The sequence below is a fragment of the Diplodia corticola genome (assembly GCF_001883845.1).
Source record: "Diplodia corticola strain CBS 112549 chromosome Unknown scaffold109, whole genome shotgun sequence".
Lineage (NCBI taxonomy): Eukaryota > Fungi > Ascomycota > Dothideomycetes > Botryosphaeriales > Botryosphaeriaceae > Diplodia > Diplodia corticola.
In genome coordinates, this window is record NW_017971588.1 from 1 (window position 1) to 20,482 (window position 20,482).

At 49.2% G+C, this 20,482-nt stretch overlaps 5 protein-coding genes across 5 annotated transcripts; all 5 read right to left on the reverse strand.

Moving 5' to 3' along the window:
- Positions 1-134: 134 nt before the first annotated feature.
- BKCO1_1090001 (serine threonine protein kinase) lies at positions 135-725 on the reverse strand (the record flags this gene model as incomplete). The annotated part of the gene is made up of 2 exons (XM_020270248.1): positions 135-417; positions 478-725. 2 exons carry the CDS (start codon positions 723-725, stop codon positions 135-137), a joined length of 531 nt encoding a protein of 176 aa, XP_020125081.1.
- A 613-nt stretch (positions 726-1,338) lies between these two features.
- BKCO1_1090002 (major facilitator superfamily) lies at positions 1,339-2,601 on the reverse strand (the record flags this gene model as incomplete). Its single annotated transcript, XM_020270256.1, has 2 exons — positions 1,339-2,052; positions 2,131-2,601. 2 exons carry the CDS (start codon positions 2,599-2,601, stop codon positions 1,339-1,341), a joined length of 1,185 nt encoding a protein of 394 aa, XP_020125080.1.
- Positions 2,602-3,775: 1,174 nt separating this feature from the next.
- BKCO1_1090003 (zinc knuckle domain containing protein) lies at positions 3,776-4,680 on the reverse strand (the record flags this gene model as incomplete). Its single annotated transcript, XM_020270257.1, has 4 exons — positions 3,776-4,320; positions 4,379-4,390; positions 4,449-4,484; positions 4,542-4,680. 4 exons carry the CDS (start codon positions 4,678-4,680, stop codon positions 3,776-3,778), a joined length of 732 nt encoding a protein of 243 aa, XP_020125079.1.
- Positions 4,681-6,037: 1,357 nt separating this feature from the next.
- On the reverse strand, positions 6,038-7,617 carry BKCO1_1090004 (udp-n-acetylglucosamine pyrophosphorylase; the record flags this gene model as incomplete). Its single annotated transcript, XM_020270258.1, has 2 exons — positions 6,038-6,109; positions 6,160-7,617. 2 exons carry the CDS (start codon positions 7,615-7,617, stop codon positions 6,038-6,040), a joined length of 1,530 nt encoding a protein of 509 aa, XP_020125092.1.
- Positions 7,618-8,250: 633 nt separating this feature from the next.
- BKCO1_1090005 (meiotic recombination protein dmc1) lies at positions 8,251-9,266 on the reverse strand (the record flags this gene model as incomplete). The annotated part of the gene is made up of 3 exons (XM_020270259.1): positions 8,251-8,262; positions 8,319-8,683; positions 8,750-9,266. 3 exons carry the CDS (start codon positions 9,264-9,266, stop codon positions 8,251-8,253), a joined length of 894 nt encoding a protein of 297 aa, XP_020125091.1.
- Positions 9,267-20,482: the final 11,216 nt, after the last annotated feature.

Genomic DNA, 20,482 nt, shown 5'->3' on the forward strand with positions numbered 1-20,482 from the left:
GGGGGGGAGTAGGTGCAAGAGAAAGGGAAAGAAGACCTCCCGTCGAGTACGTAAGAGAGAAACGTTTGTTGCGACCTAGATGAAGAGAGATACTAGTCACTCACTTACGGGTGGCATAAACCCCACAGTGCCCTTTACCGTGCAAGTCCTACGGGTTCCGTGGCCACTCGAGCGGGTCGTTCAGATCGCCCTGATACAGCGCTGTCGTGTGGTACGCCATATCCCAGTCCGCAACCTTGGGCCACTGGGTAGATGCGCGCCCACTCCATTGGCTCGTTCGGGTTGGGCGCCCCCAGGAAGATGTTGTCCGGCTTGATGTCGACGTGGCAGATGCGTTCCCACTCCAGATCCTTTTCGTCCGACAGCTGCCCGTTGAGGCAGATGACGGCGACCTTGGCCATGGCGAGGAAGACGTACCTGACAGGTTCCGGAAGTTAGCTGTGAGCTTTCATGTTACGAGGGGCTGGTTGTACACACCATATAAAAGGTTCTGGCACCATTATTTCGTGCCGGTAATAATGGTGTATTAGTGCGTAGAGATCGCCATGCGGCAACCACTCGAGCTCCATGTACACGATGCGCTTCGTCATCGGGCCACTTGTACTTGAAGTTATCCGACTGTTGTACCTGTCCGGGCGTAAAGGGTGACGCTTCTCAATCTGGTACTCGTAATATCGCTTCAGATCCAATGCCATTCCATTCCAACGGCCGATCAGAGTGTCCATGATTGTTGTCCCTATTGAGACAAGTTAGATGACCGAAACTGGATTAGACCATCTTATGACTTCCAGTTGCGTTTGTTCCACCTATTTCCAGTAGTGAACCCAAGCTCTTGAGCAACATCGTTGTATTCCTGGTTTGCATACACATTGAATGCATGATTCTCAGCTTTACGAGCAGTCTGCGTACGACGTCTAGGAGGCATTCTGCTAAGTGTCGATATACGTCCGTTCGCTAATAGTGCTTAGTGGGAGTGTGTTCTGCAGGTGACGGGACCCAAACATAGGAAAGAAGAAATACCGGTCGAATTCGCAACAAAAGCCACATGGTGCTGCGATGTAGCAACTTCCGCATGAGGAAAGGAACAAGGAGTATGCAAACACAACGTAACGTTTCCAAAGATTGCATTAAATTGGAAATACGTCGCAACCCGCTTGGAGGAATAAGAGGTACAAGGGAAAGAGCTTTAGAGAAACCGGATAGAAGTTGAGCAGACTGCATTAAATCCCAGGGCCATGACTCCATTACGAGCGTTGCGACTTCGTAGCGGCTAAAGACAGTCAAACAAAGGGCATCCGGGTACCTGGCCCAACCGTAACCATATTTTGCAGCTCTCTTTCACAAGAGCACTCGGCTCTCGCCATTACCCACCTCCTCGAACCGAACATCATCCAAAATCTTCTCATCCTCCTCCTCTTCCTCCTTGACCAGCCCCTCCTTCTCAACACGCAACGCCTCCTCCACACTAATAATCTTGCGCCTCAGGAACCAGTTGATCAGGCCACTCCCCCATTTCTCCTCATCGTGCGTGCCGATCCAGTACTTGGCATGGATGAGACGCTGCGCCTGTAACCCATTGAACCCGCCGAGATTGAGCTGCTGGAGGGGCTGCGGCGTTTTCGCCCACCACCTCTCCCACCAAAACCCAGCATTGATCGCCACGTCGTGCAAACCGTGTATCAACGCCAGCACCGACAGGTGCGGCGAGGCAGCGACGACGGGCCGCAACGCTTCGGGCCGTATGCCGTGAGGGGTGTATATGACGCACTCTGCGCCGTCCGAGTCGTCCGACGGCGGAATCCAGCCGTTCGGCAAGGCGCGCGCGGAGCGGGTGGTGGACCGCGTCGTCGAGGACGAGGGGATGACGAAGGAGAAGACGAGGGCGCTGTGGTACTGCAGGAAGTCGAAGCCTTCGACCAGGCGCGAGATGCTGAGCCACTCGGGCAGCGGCGGGATCGAGGCGTCGCGCCAGTCGGGGTGTCTGCGCGAGAAGACGGGCACCGTCGCGACGTGGTGGAAGTGATTCCACGAGCGGATCAGGTCGGCGGCACTCTAGAACAGGAGAGGAGTAACGGTATCGGCATAACCGTGTCACTTGACAAAAGCGTGAATGAGAAAGGTGAGTCTCACCTCTGTCGCGAACACCGGCACGAGGCGGTCGATTTCCAGCAACGTTCCCTTGTGGCAGTGATCGGTGAACTCGTGGGAGATGGCGACTGCATCAATGAAGGTTTGCGTGTCCGCGGCGGTGTCTGGGCCGTTTGGTTGTCTGTCTTTGCCTAGGCGCAGCCCGGAAGCCATGATCTCCACCTCGCGCGCCAGCTCTTCCACCTCGGCGATGGACTTGCATGCGCTCTCATAGCGGTGCCACTGCTGAGAAAACCACCGGGCGACGTCACTCTGGCCTCCAGACAACCACGGGTCGATCAAAACATTGTAGTATGCGCGGCCGCCTTTCCGCGTGGCGGCAACGGGACGCGGGATCTGGAGCAGCCAACTGGAGTCGGCGTTGATGTGATGTAAGAGGGGTCTGCGGTGGCATAACTGGCGCGTCACGGCATCGCGAACCTCCTGGTGGAGTTGCGCCGAGGAAGGATCCATGGTGGGTGCGGGCGCATGGCTTGTGGAAGTTTGTTGTTTGGCGTTGAACGGTGGCCCAAACATGGAGCTTCGGAGGAGCAATGGCCATGACGCAAGCGAAGCCACTCCCCGCTTGAGAGTGGCGACCACCCGTTCACCTGCATCGTTCATTTCATAGCCATAGGTTCCTCAGAGTTACACTTGTCTATTACACCAGGTCTAACTACTCATGCACTCAGCACTACGAGAAGCGCGACGTACAAAGCTCTCTCCTAGCTAGACTGACAACCGAAATATGTACTGTGAGTAATAGTATGTCGACAGAATTAGGGTGTTCGTCCCGGGAGCCCCAATGGTCCAAGGCGACAGAGATGACGCTCTGGCGATGACTCAATTCACCTCCATGAAAATGTCAGATGTCAATGAAGACATTCCAGCATGATACGTCGTTTCCGTCTGCATGCCGACCCCTTGAATCCATGAGCTTTCTCCAAAATGTCGAAAGGGCTTCCTTCTGCCGGTGAAAAGGTGAAAAGCTGCTCTTTGCAGAAGATTGAGAAGGAATGGGTATCATCGCCACCGTCCGGGAGAAGTCGCTGCGAGATCAGGTGAAGAAAAGAAGAAAAAAAAAAGGTCGGCATTGCCAAAGAGGATCGCAGCCAAAGATTTGAGTCTGCCAAACATCCTAGCCTAGACTACCGACAACATAACCACTTCTCTCCCCTTCTCAAAATCCCTCTCGCCCTCGCCCTCCTTTCACTCGCTTCCAGCCTCCGCCTCCGCGGATCGCCCCTCGGTCCATCTCGTCGGTCTCGACTTCTCTCGGTCCGTCCATTCGAATGGTAGTAGCCAAAAAAAGAAAAGGAGACAGGAGACAGGCCTGGGCGAGCGCCAATCGCTCGGTTCTGAGGTGTCATGTAGGGTTTGCAAATCATGGGGTATCGGGATTCGTCAAATAACTTTTTGTAAGCGGGTCGTTGCCATCGTTACGATGCCGGTGCCAAGTAGAAGGAAGAATGGCGACCTGAAGCGACAGTGGAAAGAAAACTTAAAACGTCGTGGTATAGAAGCGAAAGTAGAAACAGGTATGCGTGCGAGCAGCGAAGGCGCGTCTGCAGGCAGTGCTTCCTACGCCGGAGGGGGCCACCGCGCCCAAAGCCGCCCTGGCGCGATCCTCGTTTGCTGCTGTCACCGCTTAGGCGACAGCAGTGGTGGGAGCCGGGGGCTGGACAGGAGCCTGCTGGGGGGCGGGGATGCCATCACCGTTGATCTCGGCCTGGGGGCACTCGCGGGAGATGTGGCCAGCCTCGCCACAGCGGTAGCAGGTCTTGCCAGCGGTGTTGAGCGGGCCGCCATTGGGGGCGGTGCAGTCGCGCGAGATGTGGCCGAGCTTGCCGCAGGCGTAGCACTTCATGGCCTGAGCCTGGCAGTCGCGGGCAAAGTGGTTGGGGCCGCCGCACTTGTAGCAGGTCGCCGGGCGCGGGCCGCCAGCGAAACCGCCGCGGAAGCCACCGTAGCCACCGCGAGGAATGCCAGCGCCGCGGCCAACGCCGCCGGCGGGGTTGGGGCACGAGCGCGCAAGGTGTCCGGGCTGTCCGCAGGAATAGCAGCGGCCGCTGGTGCCGGCGCCGCTCAGGCGCAGAGTGGGGCAATCAGCCTGGACGTGGCCAAGGCCCTGGCAGTGGTAGCACTGCTTCGTCTCGGTGGTGCGCGGGTGGGGGCAGCCGTTGCTCTCGTGGCCTGGTGCTGGTGGTTAGTCGCCGGAGGGCGCGAGGGTCGGAGGCGGGGGTTCGCATACCGGGCTGCTTGCCTGCGCGTCGAGAGTCAGCGGGCGCGTCACTTTCGCGATGGGTCGTGGTCGAACTTACAGTTGTAGCAAAGGCGCTCAGACGACGAGCAGACCTCTGCGCTGGGTTAGCCGAAGCGGACAGCGGTCGCGATTGACGTGCGGTCCCACGTACCGGCGTAGTGGCCAACATTGCCACACTTGTAGCACGCACGACGCGATAGCGAAGACATCCTGCTTTCTTCCTCGTATAGCTGCGGGACCCCAGTGTCAGACATGCGTATGGAATAGGTGCGGTTGCCCGAGGTCCACATGGCGGGCGTTTGGCATGCTCAGCAGCATGCCGAGTCGCGATGATGATGGAGTGGAGAGGAGACGGGCGCGCGCCGTGTCTCAGAGCAGCGCCGGAGCGAGGAGTGTGGTGGTGACTGGGTGAGTACCTTCTGCTTGATTCCTGACTGCAAATCCTGCACCTGGCGAGAGAGTCAGCGCCTGGCGACAAAATTTGACGCCGCGGTCGAGCAGCGCGGGACCGGACGGGGACCGGCGGCTCAGGCTGACGGCTTGGGGAGGGGTGGGGACTCACTTCTCAGCGTTTCTCCTTCCTCGCGACAACAGCGTCTCTTCCGACACACGGATGGTGGACTCGAAGGGTTTTTGTAGTAGGGCGGGCAGATCCATTTTCAAGGAAAGCATCGGCGCGGCTGGCTGGGCCAGACGACGCACGGCCAGCAGCAGGCACGACTTGGCGACTAGCGCGCTGCTTAAGGGTCGGTCTCCGAGCGGCTTTTGTCGAGTGCAGCGAATGACGCCCGCGCCCCGCAGCCGGCCTGTGGCGCTCTCTAGCCGTATGCCTGCGAGCGGCGCGGGATAATACACTCCAGTGCCGCCCACGGAGATTGGCAGCGCTGTCCACGGCCTGTCGGATGCGAGGGAAATGGTGACGGTGCGGCCGATCGCGTGGCTATCGGCCAAGCTCGCCTTGGGCGTGACATGAAGAACAACTACCGTCTGCCGCCACGCGCAGGAAAATTGGCCTCCATCCGGGGCCCGGAGCTTGCCACCGCGATATGCAGAAAGGCACTCGTCACCGGCAGCCCTCTCCGTCACGTGTGCAGCAGGCCCGTTCCGCCGCCCGCTGCATCCTGCGCCCTGTCGCCATCCGCCGGCCTGGCTTGTCGAGCTGCTGCATCTGGCGGCGCCGGAACCGCGGTTCGTCCAAACGGAACCCTCCACGGTGCCTGGCGCATGCAGTCTGCATGGCCGGCCGGCCTGGTGACAGTTGACGCCTGACAGCCCACAACCCTTTTTCGCCCGTCTCCGTCCGCGCGGCGTTTTGCCTGGCGGATGGCCGGCTTACTGACCACGCTTGGGGCGCATACGAGACGCGCATCATCGAACGACTCAGCTCGCCTACAATCTCGGCTGTTGTTGGTGCCTTGGGAAGCGCCCACAGCAATAACACGCGCAGCAATCCCGGGGCTGCACTGCCGATCACGGATGGCAATCAAACGCGGAATGGGCGGAGGAAGACCCGGCGCATCAACTTTTATCAATTGCTCATCGGCCGTCGTCCAGCACCACGTGCTGCTTCTTTTTAATAACTGCTTGGTATAATCAAATGCGCGTGGAAGCCTCCACCTCGACGTCATCCGGAGATGATTCGGCTCTCTACTCCTCCTTCTCGATGACAGCGGGCGCCTTGATCGTGCGCTCCTTGAGGAAATCGAGACCCTCGCCGCCCTGGAGCTGGTCAGCATGAATGCACCGTGCATGGTCGTGGCTCGACTTACGTAGCTGATCAGCGGCGACACCTCGACGCCATCCTCAGCCTTCTCACTGACGACGACACCGCCCGCCGCCTGCACCCACTTCTTGCCCTGGTCCATGATGTCGCGCTTGCTGGTGTCGGGGTCGTCCTCGCCCGTGCCGCGCGCGTTCTTGAGCGGCGAGAACTCGTCCTCGCGCTTGACCTCCATGCACGCGAACTTGTCCATGGCCAGGAAGGGGAAGCAGTCGAACACGAACTGCTCCAGCTTGATGCCATTGGGCTTCTCCGGCTTGACCGTGTTGCCCGACTCGGTGTCGACAAAGGGGATCTTCTTGCGCGCGACGTGGTGCGGCAGCCTGTGCGACCACTGCGGGATGCTCTCGAGGAAGCGGAACGAGTAGTAGTGGTTGACGATGTTGGCTGCGCGGAACTTGAGCAGCTCCGAATTCGACGAGTCCTTGGCCTCGGACATCTCCTCGCTGATCTCCGAGTACTCGACGACGTCTGGCTTGCCGTTGCGCTGCATGATCAGACCCACCGACTCCTTGGCGTTGCGCTTGCGCACAACCTTGGTCGCAATCTCGACGTCCTTGGCGGCCGAGAAGCCGATGAAGGCGGGGTCGGCGACCCTGACCAGGCAGTTGTCGACGCAGTACGCGTGAACGTGCTGGATGCCGCGCTTGCTCATGTCCGACACGACGGACGCGGTGATGAGCGCCTGGTAGATACCACCGTTGCCGTCAGGGGCGACGGCCACCTTGGACTTGCTCTCGAGCAGGATCTTGCCGTCGTTCGAGATGCAGGGGAGGACGCCCTGCTCGAAGACGACGACGTTCGCCTTGTCCAGGCCAAAGTAGTTGTTCTCCTGGAAGAACTGCTCCGTCGGGCCACGCGTGGGGCCGCTGGTCATGACATACCAGGGAACGATGACCTCCGACTTGCCGTGCTTCTTCTTGGCCAGCTGCTGAACCTTCCAGATGCGCTCCGCCTGGAGCTGGAACAGCGACTTGTGGCTGGGCAGGCCAATGTCGTAGCAGCCCTTGGGAGCTGAGCTGCCCAGGCGAGTGCCCTGTCCACCGGCCATCAACACAACCGCCACCTTGTTCTCCGCGATCAGCTCGAGACCCGAGTCGTACCACTTGCTCAGGTCTTCATCTTTGGAGTCGAGGACGGAAGAGGTGGCCGAGGTCGGGAGTGGCTCGAACTTGGGGGTCTGGTCGTCGCTCTCGGTCTTGGGAGGGTTGAGGGCGCGGTCGGTGATCTTGTTGATGTGCTCGGGGTCAATGCCGGACAGCTGAGCGTAGAGGGTGCCCTTCTCAGAAGAGCTGAGCTGGTCCCAGAAGGCGAAGACCTGCTGCTGGCCGGCCTTCTCGTACTTCTGCTGCAGCTCCTTCACCTCTTCGGCCGTGGGCTCGCGCGGGGCAGCCTCCGAGCCGGAGCCGGTGATCTTGTTCGCGATGTCCTTGATGACGCCAGCCATTGTGAAGGTTGAGTGTGAGGACAGAGAGGGGTACAGAAAAGGCAACACAGGGATTGATGGATGGAAGGTGAGGGGAACTCAGCGAGCTTTAAGGAGGTAAGGGTGCGTGAAACGGCGAGAGCCCCACGATGGAGCAGCCGATGCGCTCATTGGAACTGCATCATTGGCTATTATTAGCTAGCGCCGCTCACCGCCCAAACAAGGGTCTGGCAGATCAGTCCCCGCCAACTGAGAGTCCAGCTCCGCCTGTTTCGAAACGGCCTGGCTCACGCACTTGATTGCTGGGCTGAGGAATGAACTTGGCATTTTGACATCTCGTCACTACTGTCTTTACTATCCCCAAGCCTGATGCGCATCCTCTATGCAAGAGAAAACCTGCGTCAGGCCCCCTATTCTGACCGCCTAGGCCCAATAAAGCACGGCCAATGTTGTGCGCCTCTTGGATCGCGGGGTCCTGCACAGCCACTGACGATGTGGCATTTTCCCTTGCAACGGTTGGACATCTACCCTTTCCAATTGCCGTGGCGTTCTGCACTTTATGGGTTGCTGAGTGCTTTGGGTGGAACACGAACGCCCAGCTGAACGTTGAGTGGCAGTTCATTCCGGGTATACGGTGGACCTTTATTTTGGCGTTCAACTTTCGGGCTGTGGCTCTTGTCAGCAAATGCCCTGTGAGCATGTTCGAGGATGCGAAAACTTACCCTGATCTTCCCTCTGCGGGCTCTCATGCGCTCGACCCTCTTTCTGTCCTCCTGGAATTCCCTCTTCAACCGCTCCGCGCTCTCCTTCTTCTTCTCCCGGGTCTGGAATCTGTAGAAATCCGCTGGCGGCTTCTGCCTCTCCTTCAGCTTCTCTGCCACAGCCTGCGCCTCCTCCAGTTTCGCAGGACCAGCGCGACCGCCCTTTGTAACCGTAATGAAACCATCGTCGTCTGGCACGTTCCGGGCTTGCTTGAGGGCCCTCGCCCGGGCTGCTTCCATAGTGGCCCATTGAGTAAGATAACCGTTGACTGTCGCCTGCAGAACGTCGCTGGAGGGGAACGTCAGTTCATGGTGTGTGCGGTATCCTTAGTGCATGTTAGCGCGCGGTCGTGAAGGATGATGCAGTATCGCAATTCATGGAGGAGACTCACTCTCCATGCCGAGGGGCATATCCGACGTCCACACAATCTCAGCCCTCTTCTTCGCAGCGCGAGTAACCTCCTTCATAGCCAGCTCCGCACTCGTCCTGTCCACGAACACCAAAACAGCACCGCTTCCGCTGCTGAGGACTTCGGCGTCCCAAGTGTCTGGCAAACCAATATCTCCAACGCCGGTTTCCGCGCCTCGCTTCCTCTTCTTGCCTGCCTTTGCGCTGATGGCGGCGCCGCGTGTGCTCTTCTTGGGCCGGGCGCCGTCGATCTCGACGCGCTCTATCCTTGCACCGCCTAGCTGTTTCGCAAAAAGCGCGCGGAGAGAGGATTCATTTGCATCGATGGGCAGGTTGTTGGCGTAAAGCGAGCGCGGCGTGTTCTCATCCGGAACCCTAGGCGCGTGCGGACGCACGTATAGGTAGTGGGTCGTCTGTTGCGGGAACGAAGAAATTCCGGGGACGGTGAGCGGAAGGACGGTGTAGTCGCCAGCCTTGAGGGGAGCTCTTGAGGGCGCCATGTTGTGGGTTGTGTCTTGCTGTGCGAGTTGAAGGTTGGTGTGATGCGCTGCACAGAAATTCTGGCGACGGTCGGCAGAATGTTCACCGCTCGGAGCGACCGTCTTGGCTTATCTCATAAATCAGACCCTCTTGCGGGAGGATGCCAAGCGCCTGAATTGGGTTTAGCATAATACAGCAGATTAGCGCATCGTATATTAGCCAATTAGATCGCATCGTCATCCTCCTCCGCAGGAGGGTTTAAGTATATATAGGCCTAACTTTACGTGTATCCGTTATACCTCTACTAAGAAACGATACCCTCGTCTTTAGTAGTATACTTCTTACTACTAATACTATCGTAAGGCCCTAATAGTATATACGATCGACAGCCTAATTAATTCCCTATAGCTATAGGTGGGCATAGATCCTATCGGGCGGATACTAGCGGAGCTATTAAGCCTCTTAAGTAGCCCTCCTCTAAGCTCGCCCTTCTACTAATATATATCCTCTAACAGGCCTCCCGCTATTAACGATAACCCTAACGACGACGATAATACTCTTTCCGGCCCTAGCCTAGGCCCTAGCGATTCTAAGGACTCGGGAGACGATATAAACGACCCTATATACGTTAACGATACCCCGCTTAGTAGTCGGCGTATAAGAGGTCGATATATATAATATAGTATGCGATAGAGGCTTCGAAAGGTATTTACTATAATACGGGAGGTTGGTATAAGCTTTAAGTACCTCGCTATTATATAGGCTAGTAAAGATATCGACCTATCTTCTTATATAAATATAATACTAGCCCGGCGATAGAAGGAAGTACGTAACACCTTTAGAGATCTAATCGTTTAAGTACTCGTACTATTAACTATTAGCGACTACCGTAAAGAGCTTAATACCCTTATTCGTTATAGTAATTTACGTACCCCCCCTAACCGCTACTACGGTCGTTTTAATTATAGTAAAGACCTTAAGAGTCTTAATATCGAACGTGCTATTAAGAATCTATAAAATATTACTCCTACGTAGTATAGTATACTCTTAAGGGTTATACCTAATTAACGCTTCTATTAACCCAGCTATAATAGTAAACCTTAGATAGTAGCGATTACGAGGTATATATATACTATTACTAGTATAGTCTATTATTCGCGCTAGCGGATTAATTCGAACTTCTTATAGTCCGCGTTAGATACGTATTTAATAAGCTCTAGGACGAAGCGAAGGGTATTATAGACCCTTAGCGGTTTAGATATATACTATAGGTATATATCGGCGAAGAGGTTAATAGAGACTATCGTAGAAGAGGTAAAGATACGTATATATCTCGACTTTCTTATCTACGTTACTAGAGAACCAAACTACTAAGTAACTACTAAGAGGTCTTCTCTTAGTGCTTAGTATATATTATATATACGTTCCGGAGATATTAACTACTAAGTAACTACTAAGTCGTTCTTCCCCCGGGTTGCCTACGGTTATTAGAGATCCTAACTACTAAGTAACTACTAAGTTATAGTTCCCCTAGTTTTACCCGCGTTTGCCGGAGATATCTAACTACTAAGTAACTACTAAGTAGTAGTTCCCCTAGTTTTATCCGCATTTACCGGAGACCCTAACTACTAAGTAACTACTAAGTAAGAATCTTACTAATATTCGTATATATAGGAGTAGATTAAGCGCCACGTAGCGAACCTATATACTATAATATACTACGACAATATTAATTTTAAAAGTATAGTACGGAATAAGCACCTTAGCTATAAGGCGGTTATACGTAATCTTATAACTTCCGCGCTTATTATATATCTAGGAATACCGGAGGACGGCCTACGTTAAGATATATACGATTCTACGATCGAACTCTACTAGAGCGATATAGTAGAGTCGCCTAGTATCTTTAGGTCCGACGTCGATAATATCGATAGTTAGATTATACGCGGTCTTCTAATAGATACTATCGCGAGGGTTTTCCTAAATACCGTTAGAGATATCTTTAAGGATTACTAGTCGCTTCGCCCTTCGATACCGAATATCTATCGTCTAAATATATATAAGACGTTGTATTAGCAGCTTAGCGCGATCTACGAGAACGAAGAAATTATCTAGGATACCTACGGTGTCTACGATAGTATATTTCTATAACACCTTAGACTAAAGAGCCCGACGGATTTCGAGAATCGCCTCTAGCTCGTATATAGCGACTAACTTACGTTATAGTTAATACGAAGTATAAAGAGCTAGTAGTATCGCGCGAAAGAGTATTACGATTAACGTTAATAGCTACTTAGTATTCCTACTTAGTTCTATATTTAGATAAACCTCGTAAACACGCTCGTCCGTACGTACTAGGGTTCTATCGACTATCGCGAAGAGACGGTTTACTATATTAAGTCTAATATTAAGTTATAGGGTCGTAGTTAATACAATCGAGATAACGCTAAGTATTACTAGCTCGAACCTCTTCTTACCTAAAGCTATACGACCCGTATAGTAATATTATTCTATACTACTATATAGTAGCGCGCGTTGCTCGACACTACCGACCTTAGCGATATAGATAGGGTTAAGAGCTCGCTCTCTCGTCTATTACTAAATTAGTTTCTTATCCTTATAGACGACGTTTAAAGCTACTTAAGCACCGAGAATACTTAGAATAGATTAATATACGAGGATATTAGCTTTCGCACCCTTTATCGATTTCTACGTAAAGTGGAATTACTATTAGCTATACGATATACCGTAAAGTACGTAAACGTCGGTCTATTACGATATCTAGTAGATCCGTTAATCGTCTTATTCTTCGGAGCTGCGTAATACAATTACGGGTACGAGATAATATACTATCGGTGGCTCCTTAAACTAGCTATCTCGACACCGGACCTCTAAGCTACTATCCTATTATCCGGCCTTATAAATTAGATTAGTAGACCTAATACCTAGAAGCCTATCGATCTTAGACTAGAGCACCTTAATTACGCATATTATATTAAGATAAAGTACTTTAAGAACTCCACGCATAATAAAGATACGGTCTTTAGTCGAATCTATCTCTTAAACATATAGGCACGTAGCTATAAGGCTATAGTCGAGGCAGCTTTCGGTAAGCATACGAGCGGGAGCTATACTACTATAATAATACGAAACGAGATATTTAGTCTTACCTAAAAGCTATTCCTCGACGGTATAGGCTCGCTACGGTCACCCGAGGACTTAGCGAGTATCCCTCGAATATTCGACTCGAAAGACGTGTTTCTTACGGGTTTTATATAGTTAGAAGAGAAGGTTATTCGGTTTAACTAACTATACGTAGACTAGCCGGGGTCGGCTAGGCTTACGCGACTTATCGGTCTAGACGAAAGTTATATTAACCTAAGGGTAGACGTAGGAAACGAGATTAATATTATCGACGACCCAACTATCAACCCGTATATAGATAACGATATATAGCTCGAACGTAAGTCTTAAGCTATAACTACTAAGTAACTACTAAGATCTATCCGGCTATATATTCTCCGCGTATTATTATACCTAGTCGGGAACTATAACTACTAAGTATCTACTAAGGTCTATTCGACTATATATTCTCCGCGAACTTAGTATATATAGCCGGGGATTATACCTACTAAGTAACTACTAAGCCGTATATTCCCTATAGTATATATCGCGGTACCGGGATCGACAACTACTAAGTAACTACTAAGGTCTAAAGAATAGTATATTCCCTTAAATTATTATAGGTATAAGGGATCTAATACTTCGTAGATTCGTATATCGCGTATATCTAAGGTTATCGGTATATATTATAGAGCATTATATATATAGTCGTAAAGAATTAATTTTAATTTTTCTACTACTATTATTATCGCCACCGCTACTACCGTCTTCGTCGTCGTTATCGTTGTTATCGTCTTCGTCATCGTTATTATTATTATTATTACTACCCCTATTACTACTACTACTACTTCTACCCGTACCGACGCAGCCCGAGCCCGTATAGATTAAACCGCTATGCCCGTCCCGCTAGAGCTAGAACCCGGATCGTCGCCCTTAGGCGGTAGTTTCCGGGTAGGACTATCCGGTTCTTTCGAACTAGGGTGCTTGCGGGTAAACTTACGCGGATTTTTTTTACGTACCGACTTCGAATACGCTCCCCTCTAAGGGGCCGTACGATACCGGGTATAAGTGTCCCTAACCTTAGAGATATAGTTAGGTATATCTTCCGAATATACCTAATACTCTAGATCGCCCTACTAATAGAGCGAGTAGCGGTCCTCCCCGAAGAGCTATCTATCTAACGTAATCTCTATAATACGTCCTATATAGGATATATTCGCCGAGAGATTACGGCTGCTTCCCGCCGAAGCGGAGTAGCCTAATTCCAACTACTACTTCTTAGTAGTAGTCGCTACGTAGGGCGGGGCCGCCCTAGCGGCTCCCGCCGGTAACCTATACGCCACGCGCGGCTGGTTAGTAATAGCTACTAAACTACGCCTTACGTGGTTATAGGCACCGGTAGGTGCTACGCTATAACTATATATTAGCTAAGGTATAAATACTAACTAAAGTATAGACTTACGGAGCGGGCTACGCCGATACACCCTACGACGGAGGAAGAACTAGAGCTACTAAAGTAGCCGAAGTAGCGGACGCCGGAAGGAAAAAGGCGCCGAGAAAGGGGGGGGCCGAGATCGCGCGGGCGGGCCTATATAGTATATTAATTATATTGTCTTAACGTGTGTTATAATATTTACTTACGGGTGCTACTACTATTACTATTACTACTACTATAGTTACTATCTATATCGACTATTAGTATCGTGTCTTATATTAGTCTATATTAAGAAGATCTTACTACTACTCCTATAGCTCCGGCTCCGGGGTAACCCTACCTAGGCCACTAGCGGGCTCCTACTCGGCGCCGTCGTTATCTTAGTTAAATATAACTATAGGTGGGGACACCCTACCGTTCTTCTACTATTACTACTATTACTATTACTACTACTTCTACTACTACTACTACTGCTACTACTATTACTACTAGTACTATTACTACTACTACTACTAGTATTGCTATTATTACTACTACTACTAGCGTAGGCGGCTATAGATACGGTAAGTAATATCGATAGTTTAATTAATTTAATTAGTATATTCTTATAGGCGGGCGATAAGCGGGCGGCGGTAGCGGCTAGACCGTAAAATCCCGTAATATATATAACGGGCCTCGTCGCCTATACGACTCGCGTTAAGTAAGACGCACGGACGACGAGGCCGCAACTAAATAGCGGGCGGGCGGGATATAGCTACTACTATTACTATTATTATTATTATTATTATTATTATTGCTACTATTACTATTACGGTTATTACTACTATTACTACTTCTACTACTACTACGGCTGCTATTAGATAAAGAAGAAAGAAGAGAAAAAGATAAGTAAGTTATAGATATTCCTAAAGCGCGACTACGCCAGCTAACTAAAGTTTAGCCGAATAGCGCCTAGATAGCCAGCCTTACTTTACGATAGCGCTATACCTTACTTTAAATTCTCTATAAAATATACACTAAATCCGGAGAGTCGGCACTAGTAGTACCTAGTAGATACTTAGTAGTTAGATTAGTAGTTACTTAGTAGTTAGATTCCCCGAATTAACCGGATATTCTTCTCTATATACTATATATAAAACACGAAGATCCGTACTTAGTAGTTCCTTAGTACTTTCTTAGTAGTTTAAATCTCAGCTAACGTCACGTAAAAATAGGAGAATAAACTAAATATATAATCGGCTTATATTATCTTAATAACTAAGCGTTTATCGTGGCCGACTATATATAATAATACTACTATTCGAACGCCCTAGAGTTCTCTTTTCCCTTTAGAGTAGTACGGCGTACACGTCCGCTTAACGAAGTTAGTATAAAGATTAGTCTAAGCCTACTAGTATTTATATACTTCTCGGTCCGCGTAGGTCGTTAGGGTGTCTCTAGCTGTCTTCGCTTACTTAGACGTTATAATAGTGTTAATAGCGAAGATACTAACGTAGTAGACGTAGACGGATAGATTAGCGTTCGAATATTCGTATACTTCTTAACTAACGGGGGCCGTTTATCTAAACGCCGCGACGGCGTCGATATCGTCGGTAGTAGCCTATTAATTAGTATATATTTATCGTGGCCGCCGTTACCGTCTACCTCTAATACCCCCGGCTATAAGTCTAGTACGATATCCTAAGAGTCTATAGCTTAGGCGCTCGTATCCGTTAGTTAGGTATCTAATACGACGTCTTATAAGTCGAAAATAATAGTTAAATATTATATATCGACGGGCTGCGATACCGATACTTCTATACGCTCCTTTAATTACGCTTATCTTACGGATATCTATACCCGCCTTATTACCGCCTGCCGTATAAGGCTATCGTTAAGGCTCTAGTCTCGGGTAGTTTATATACTTCTACGCGCACCGCCGTCCGTCGATAAAGTAAGTTCCTTCGCTTTATCCTCCTTCTCTTATACCCTCTTTAGCCGACGTTAAGCAAACTCGGCGTCGATATAGACGGGGGTAGACTAGATAAGCTCTATTAATACATCTATATCGTTATCTCGATATTTCCAGTCCCTTAATAGCGGTATATTCTTAGAAATAGTCTCTATAGTTAGAGACTTCTAAAACTCACCCCCTTTAACACCAGCGAATAGATATGCGAGTTACCAACGGTAGTCCCTAGGCATATAATACGAAGGAGATATAGAAAATCGAGGATTCGATACTAGTATCCGCCCTCGATCTACTACCTATCGATTAATAAGACTTAACGCGAATCCCGTACGAGTATTTATCTTTAGGGCCGTAGTCGATGCTATAGACGACGGCGCGGCTATAAAGATTAGACTTAATAATAGGTTATACCTATTATAACACCGTTCGGGAGGAGCTGCTATATTCGACTCGTCCGGCCGTAGTAGGATCTCCCCGAAATATACTAAGAACGTACGACGGTAATAGCTACTATTCGCTATTTCTTTCTAAGTAGCCGGTAGATTCGCTCGTTAGACTACCGCGTTAGCCGGCCAAATACGTCGAAGATCGCTACTACTACTATCGTCTATAAGACTCTCTCTATCTAAGGCGGATATTCCTAACGAGTATACGCTTAGTATTTCTTCGCCCGTATCGCCCGGCGTAGCGACGGTATTTAACCGACTCCTTTAATTTCGTATTCGCCTACGATCGGCCGGTAGTATCCTTCTAATCGTACTACCCCGTTTAAGAGGACCACGCTTCCCGTTAGCCGTATATCGCCCGTCCCGCCCCTTACTATCGAAGACCCAATACGGTAGAAAGATAATATATAGACTAGTTCGATCCTTCTCTCTTCTACTACGCCCTAGTCTTTACTATACGTCGCTAATGTCTCTTCCTAGAGGGAAATTATATATAACGACACGCTCGATATTAACGATATTAACTCCTATACTAAGATAAGTTATCGTAATTATTATCCGGGTAGTAGAACCCGGCCGGTAGAACTCGGTATATCTACGGCGGCGGTCGGTATTTACTACGATAGAACTATACTCCTCGATAATATTAGTAACTATATACTCGTCGTCCCCTTAGTGCGAATACTACTAATATTTCTATAGAAGGGCCTTCCGCAAGAACGCTACTATATACGGAATAGTAATAGTCGAATCGATAAAGACGACCGTCTTCGGAATTATCCGTAGCGTATATTTACCTAGGATAATACTAGAGTCTAGGAGGAAATATAGTAATACGAAACTCTTAATCTAGCTACGAGGAATAGGGCGTATATAAATAGTAATATCCGGACGATTAATAGACGTCTTAATAACCTATATCTAGTATAAACGCTCGCCGACCGGACGAAATCCGCTATACTAGAGGGCCGCCGCTTTAGCCTCTTTATATAATATAGCCGAATATCTAAACTAGATAACGTCCTTATAGAGCCATAATCTTAAGTAGTCTATTTCTAGAAACGCGGGTCGGAAGCCCTTAGTAGAGGGGTCCGTATCGGTAGATCCACCCTATTAATAGATAAGATAGTACTCGTTAATAGTAACTATACCCACCTTATTATAGTCGTTTAGCTTCTCTAGTATACGTCGAAACTAGTCCTAGATAGCCTACTCCGGACTTAATAATACGTATATATATATACTAGCGGCGATATCGCGCATTAACGTAGCGTTCTTACGCTAGAAGTCGACGATATAAGGCCGGGTCCCGTCTAGCTACTAGATACTATCGAGTTATTCGTTCCTAAGCTAGATTAACGGGATAATCTAAATAGTAATCTTCGCCGTTAAGATCGAAAAGGTATAGAAGATTATACTCTTACTAAACCTAGTACGCGCGACGAGTATAGTATCTCTATAACTAAAGATTAAGCGTCGAAGAATACGGGTCTATTCTTCTCGAGGCCTACGCCCCCCGCCGAGAATACGCGTAAGGTATACCTTAAGAATCTTAACCTATAGATCGGGGTATAGCTTAGCCTTATTTACGACGTCGGATAGCCTATCTAACGGGAGCTAAGAAATCGTTAGAATTATACTAGTAAGTAAACTCCTAAGAGACGATAGTATAGATACTATCCGTTACTACTTAAACTTTCTCCGTCTTTTATTACCGCTACTACTCTTCTTCTTACTACGGCGCATATCTCTAAGAGCAATACTACTTAGTAGTTAATTAGTAAGTCTTCGTAGTTGGGTTCCCCGCTAAATATATATAGATTCTAGAGACAATATCGCTTAGTAGTTACTTAGTAGTTAGACCTCTCCGGCAAACGCGGGTAAAACTAGGAGAACTACTACTTAGTAGTTACTTAGTAGTTAGATCTCTCCGGTAAACGCGGGTAAAACCTAGAAAACCGCCACTTAGTAGTTACTTAGTAGTTAGGGTCTCCGGTAAACGCGGGCAAAACCGGCTAAGCCGTAGGCGAGATAAATAGCGAGACTTCGGCGGGAATAAAGAGCTCCTTAGAGAATAACGGGACCTTAACGGGCGGAATAGCGATAGAAGGCGAGATAGGGAGGATTACTAGGTAGAGCTTAGAGATATAAGCTACTAATAGAGCCTCGAGATATAAGCTACTAATAAAGCTTCGAGATAAGAGCTACTAGTAGAGCTTTTAGATAAGAGCTACTATTAGAGCTTTAAGATAAGAGCTACTATTAGAGCTTCGAGATAAAAGCTACTAGTAGAGCTTCGAGATAAGAGCTACTAGTAGAGCTTCGAGATAAGAGCGGATAATTTAATCGTAACTAGACGAAGGAACTAGATAAGAGATAGAAGCTAAAGTAGAACGTCGGCCGGGGTAGTAAGCTCCTCTAATAGTAGCGAGACCTCGGCGGGAGAGGGCGAGGTAGAAGAGATAAAGAATATCGGCGGGGGTAGTAAGCTTCTCTAATAGTAGCGAGATCTCGGCGGGAGAGAGTAAGATAGGAGAGATAGGGGACGTCGGCGGGGGTAGTAAGCTCCTCTAATAGCAGCGAGACCTCGGCGGAAGAGAGCGAGGCAAAAGAGATAGAGAACGTTAGTAGGAATAGTAAGCTCCTCCGATAGCAGCGAGACCTCGGCGGGAGAGAGCGAGATAGATAGCGGGACCTCTACGGGCGAAATAATAATAGAAGGCGGGGGGGGAGACGATTATCGCCCGTACCTTCTAGAGCTAGGCCTTAAGTTCTTCCGTAGACGTAGGGGTCGCGCTAGTTACGCTCGAGATAGTATTACTAATTACCGTCGAGAAGGGAAGATAGACCTCGATAGATAGAGGAAAGATAGATCTCGATAGGTAAGAAGGAAAGATAGACCTCGATAGATAAGATACTAATAGCTAAGCCGGTGGTAATTATAAGCTACTTCTTAGATATAGTAGGCGAAGATAAGACAACATCCTACCGCTATAAGAAATACTACTTACTACTTAGTAGTTACTTAGTAGTTAGAGTCTCTAATAACTATAGGCGAAACCGGAGAAATACTACTTAGTAGTTGGCTAGTAGTTGGGTTCTCCGACCACTACGGCCAACTACTACGACGAAGTGCTAAGAAATACTACTTAGTAGTTACTTAGTAGTTAGATTCTCCGACCACTACGGCTAACTACTACGACGAAGTACTAAGAAATACTACTTAGTAGTTACTTAGTAGTTAGGTTCTCCGACTACCGCGACCGACTACTACGACCGACTACTACGACCGACTACTACGACCGACTACTACGACCGACTACTACGACCGACTACTGCGACCGACTATAGCGACCGACTATAGCGATAAACGCTACTTAGTAGTTAGTTAGAAGTTAGAGTCTTCGACTACCGCAACCGACTAGAGCGAGAAATACTACTTAGTAGTTACTTAGTAGTTGGGTTCTCTAGTAATTACGGGCAAAAATAAGAGAAACACTACTTAGTAGTTACTTAGTAGTTACTTAGTAGTTCGGGTTCCCGCTAGGTACGTATAAATTTCGAGGGTAAGCTATAATAATAGTACCTCCGGTTTAACTAAAGTACTCTATAATAACGCCTTTTTTTACGTAAACGGATAACACGAGGTGTTTTAGTAGTGCTTTATTACTCTTAGTATATATATTTAGAGATAGTTAGAGTGTTATATTATATATACGAGCGATAAAGCGGAGGGTATAATAAGTATAACGGAACTACGTATCCTTTTTACGTCTTTAAGGCTATATATCGATATAACTTAGCGTAGCTATTACTATTAATTCTAGACTAGTTAAAAGCCTATATTTTAAAGAATCGCTGCAGGTGTGCGCGCTAACGAATAATAACGTAGTTATAAAGCAATATTAAAGTAAACGATTTAGGGTGTAATAAATATACGTAAAGTTGGGCCTAAATGTGCTTAGACGCTTCGCAGAGGGACGATCTAATAATACGACGCTAAAAGGCTTGGCCTAGCTTTGATTGGTGTACTATTGTGACTAATTGAGGCCCGTGCGAAGCGGCTGACCCGTGAGATAAGTCTTGGCTCTGTTTGTTCCCGAGCCTCACCACTGCATCTCCTGCTGCATGCGATATGCCGTCCCTCACCCGCACTTTCTCCCACCCGCTCCCCCCCTTGGAACGTTACTTGGCGTGCTATCCCCACTGGCGAATCGCTGTGCTCACTCCATGCATGCGATCTGCCCAGAATGCGGTGGCAATGCCGCATTAGATGATGCT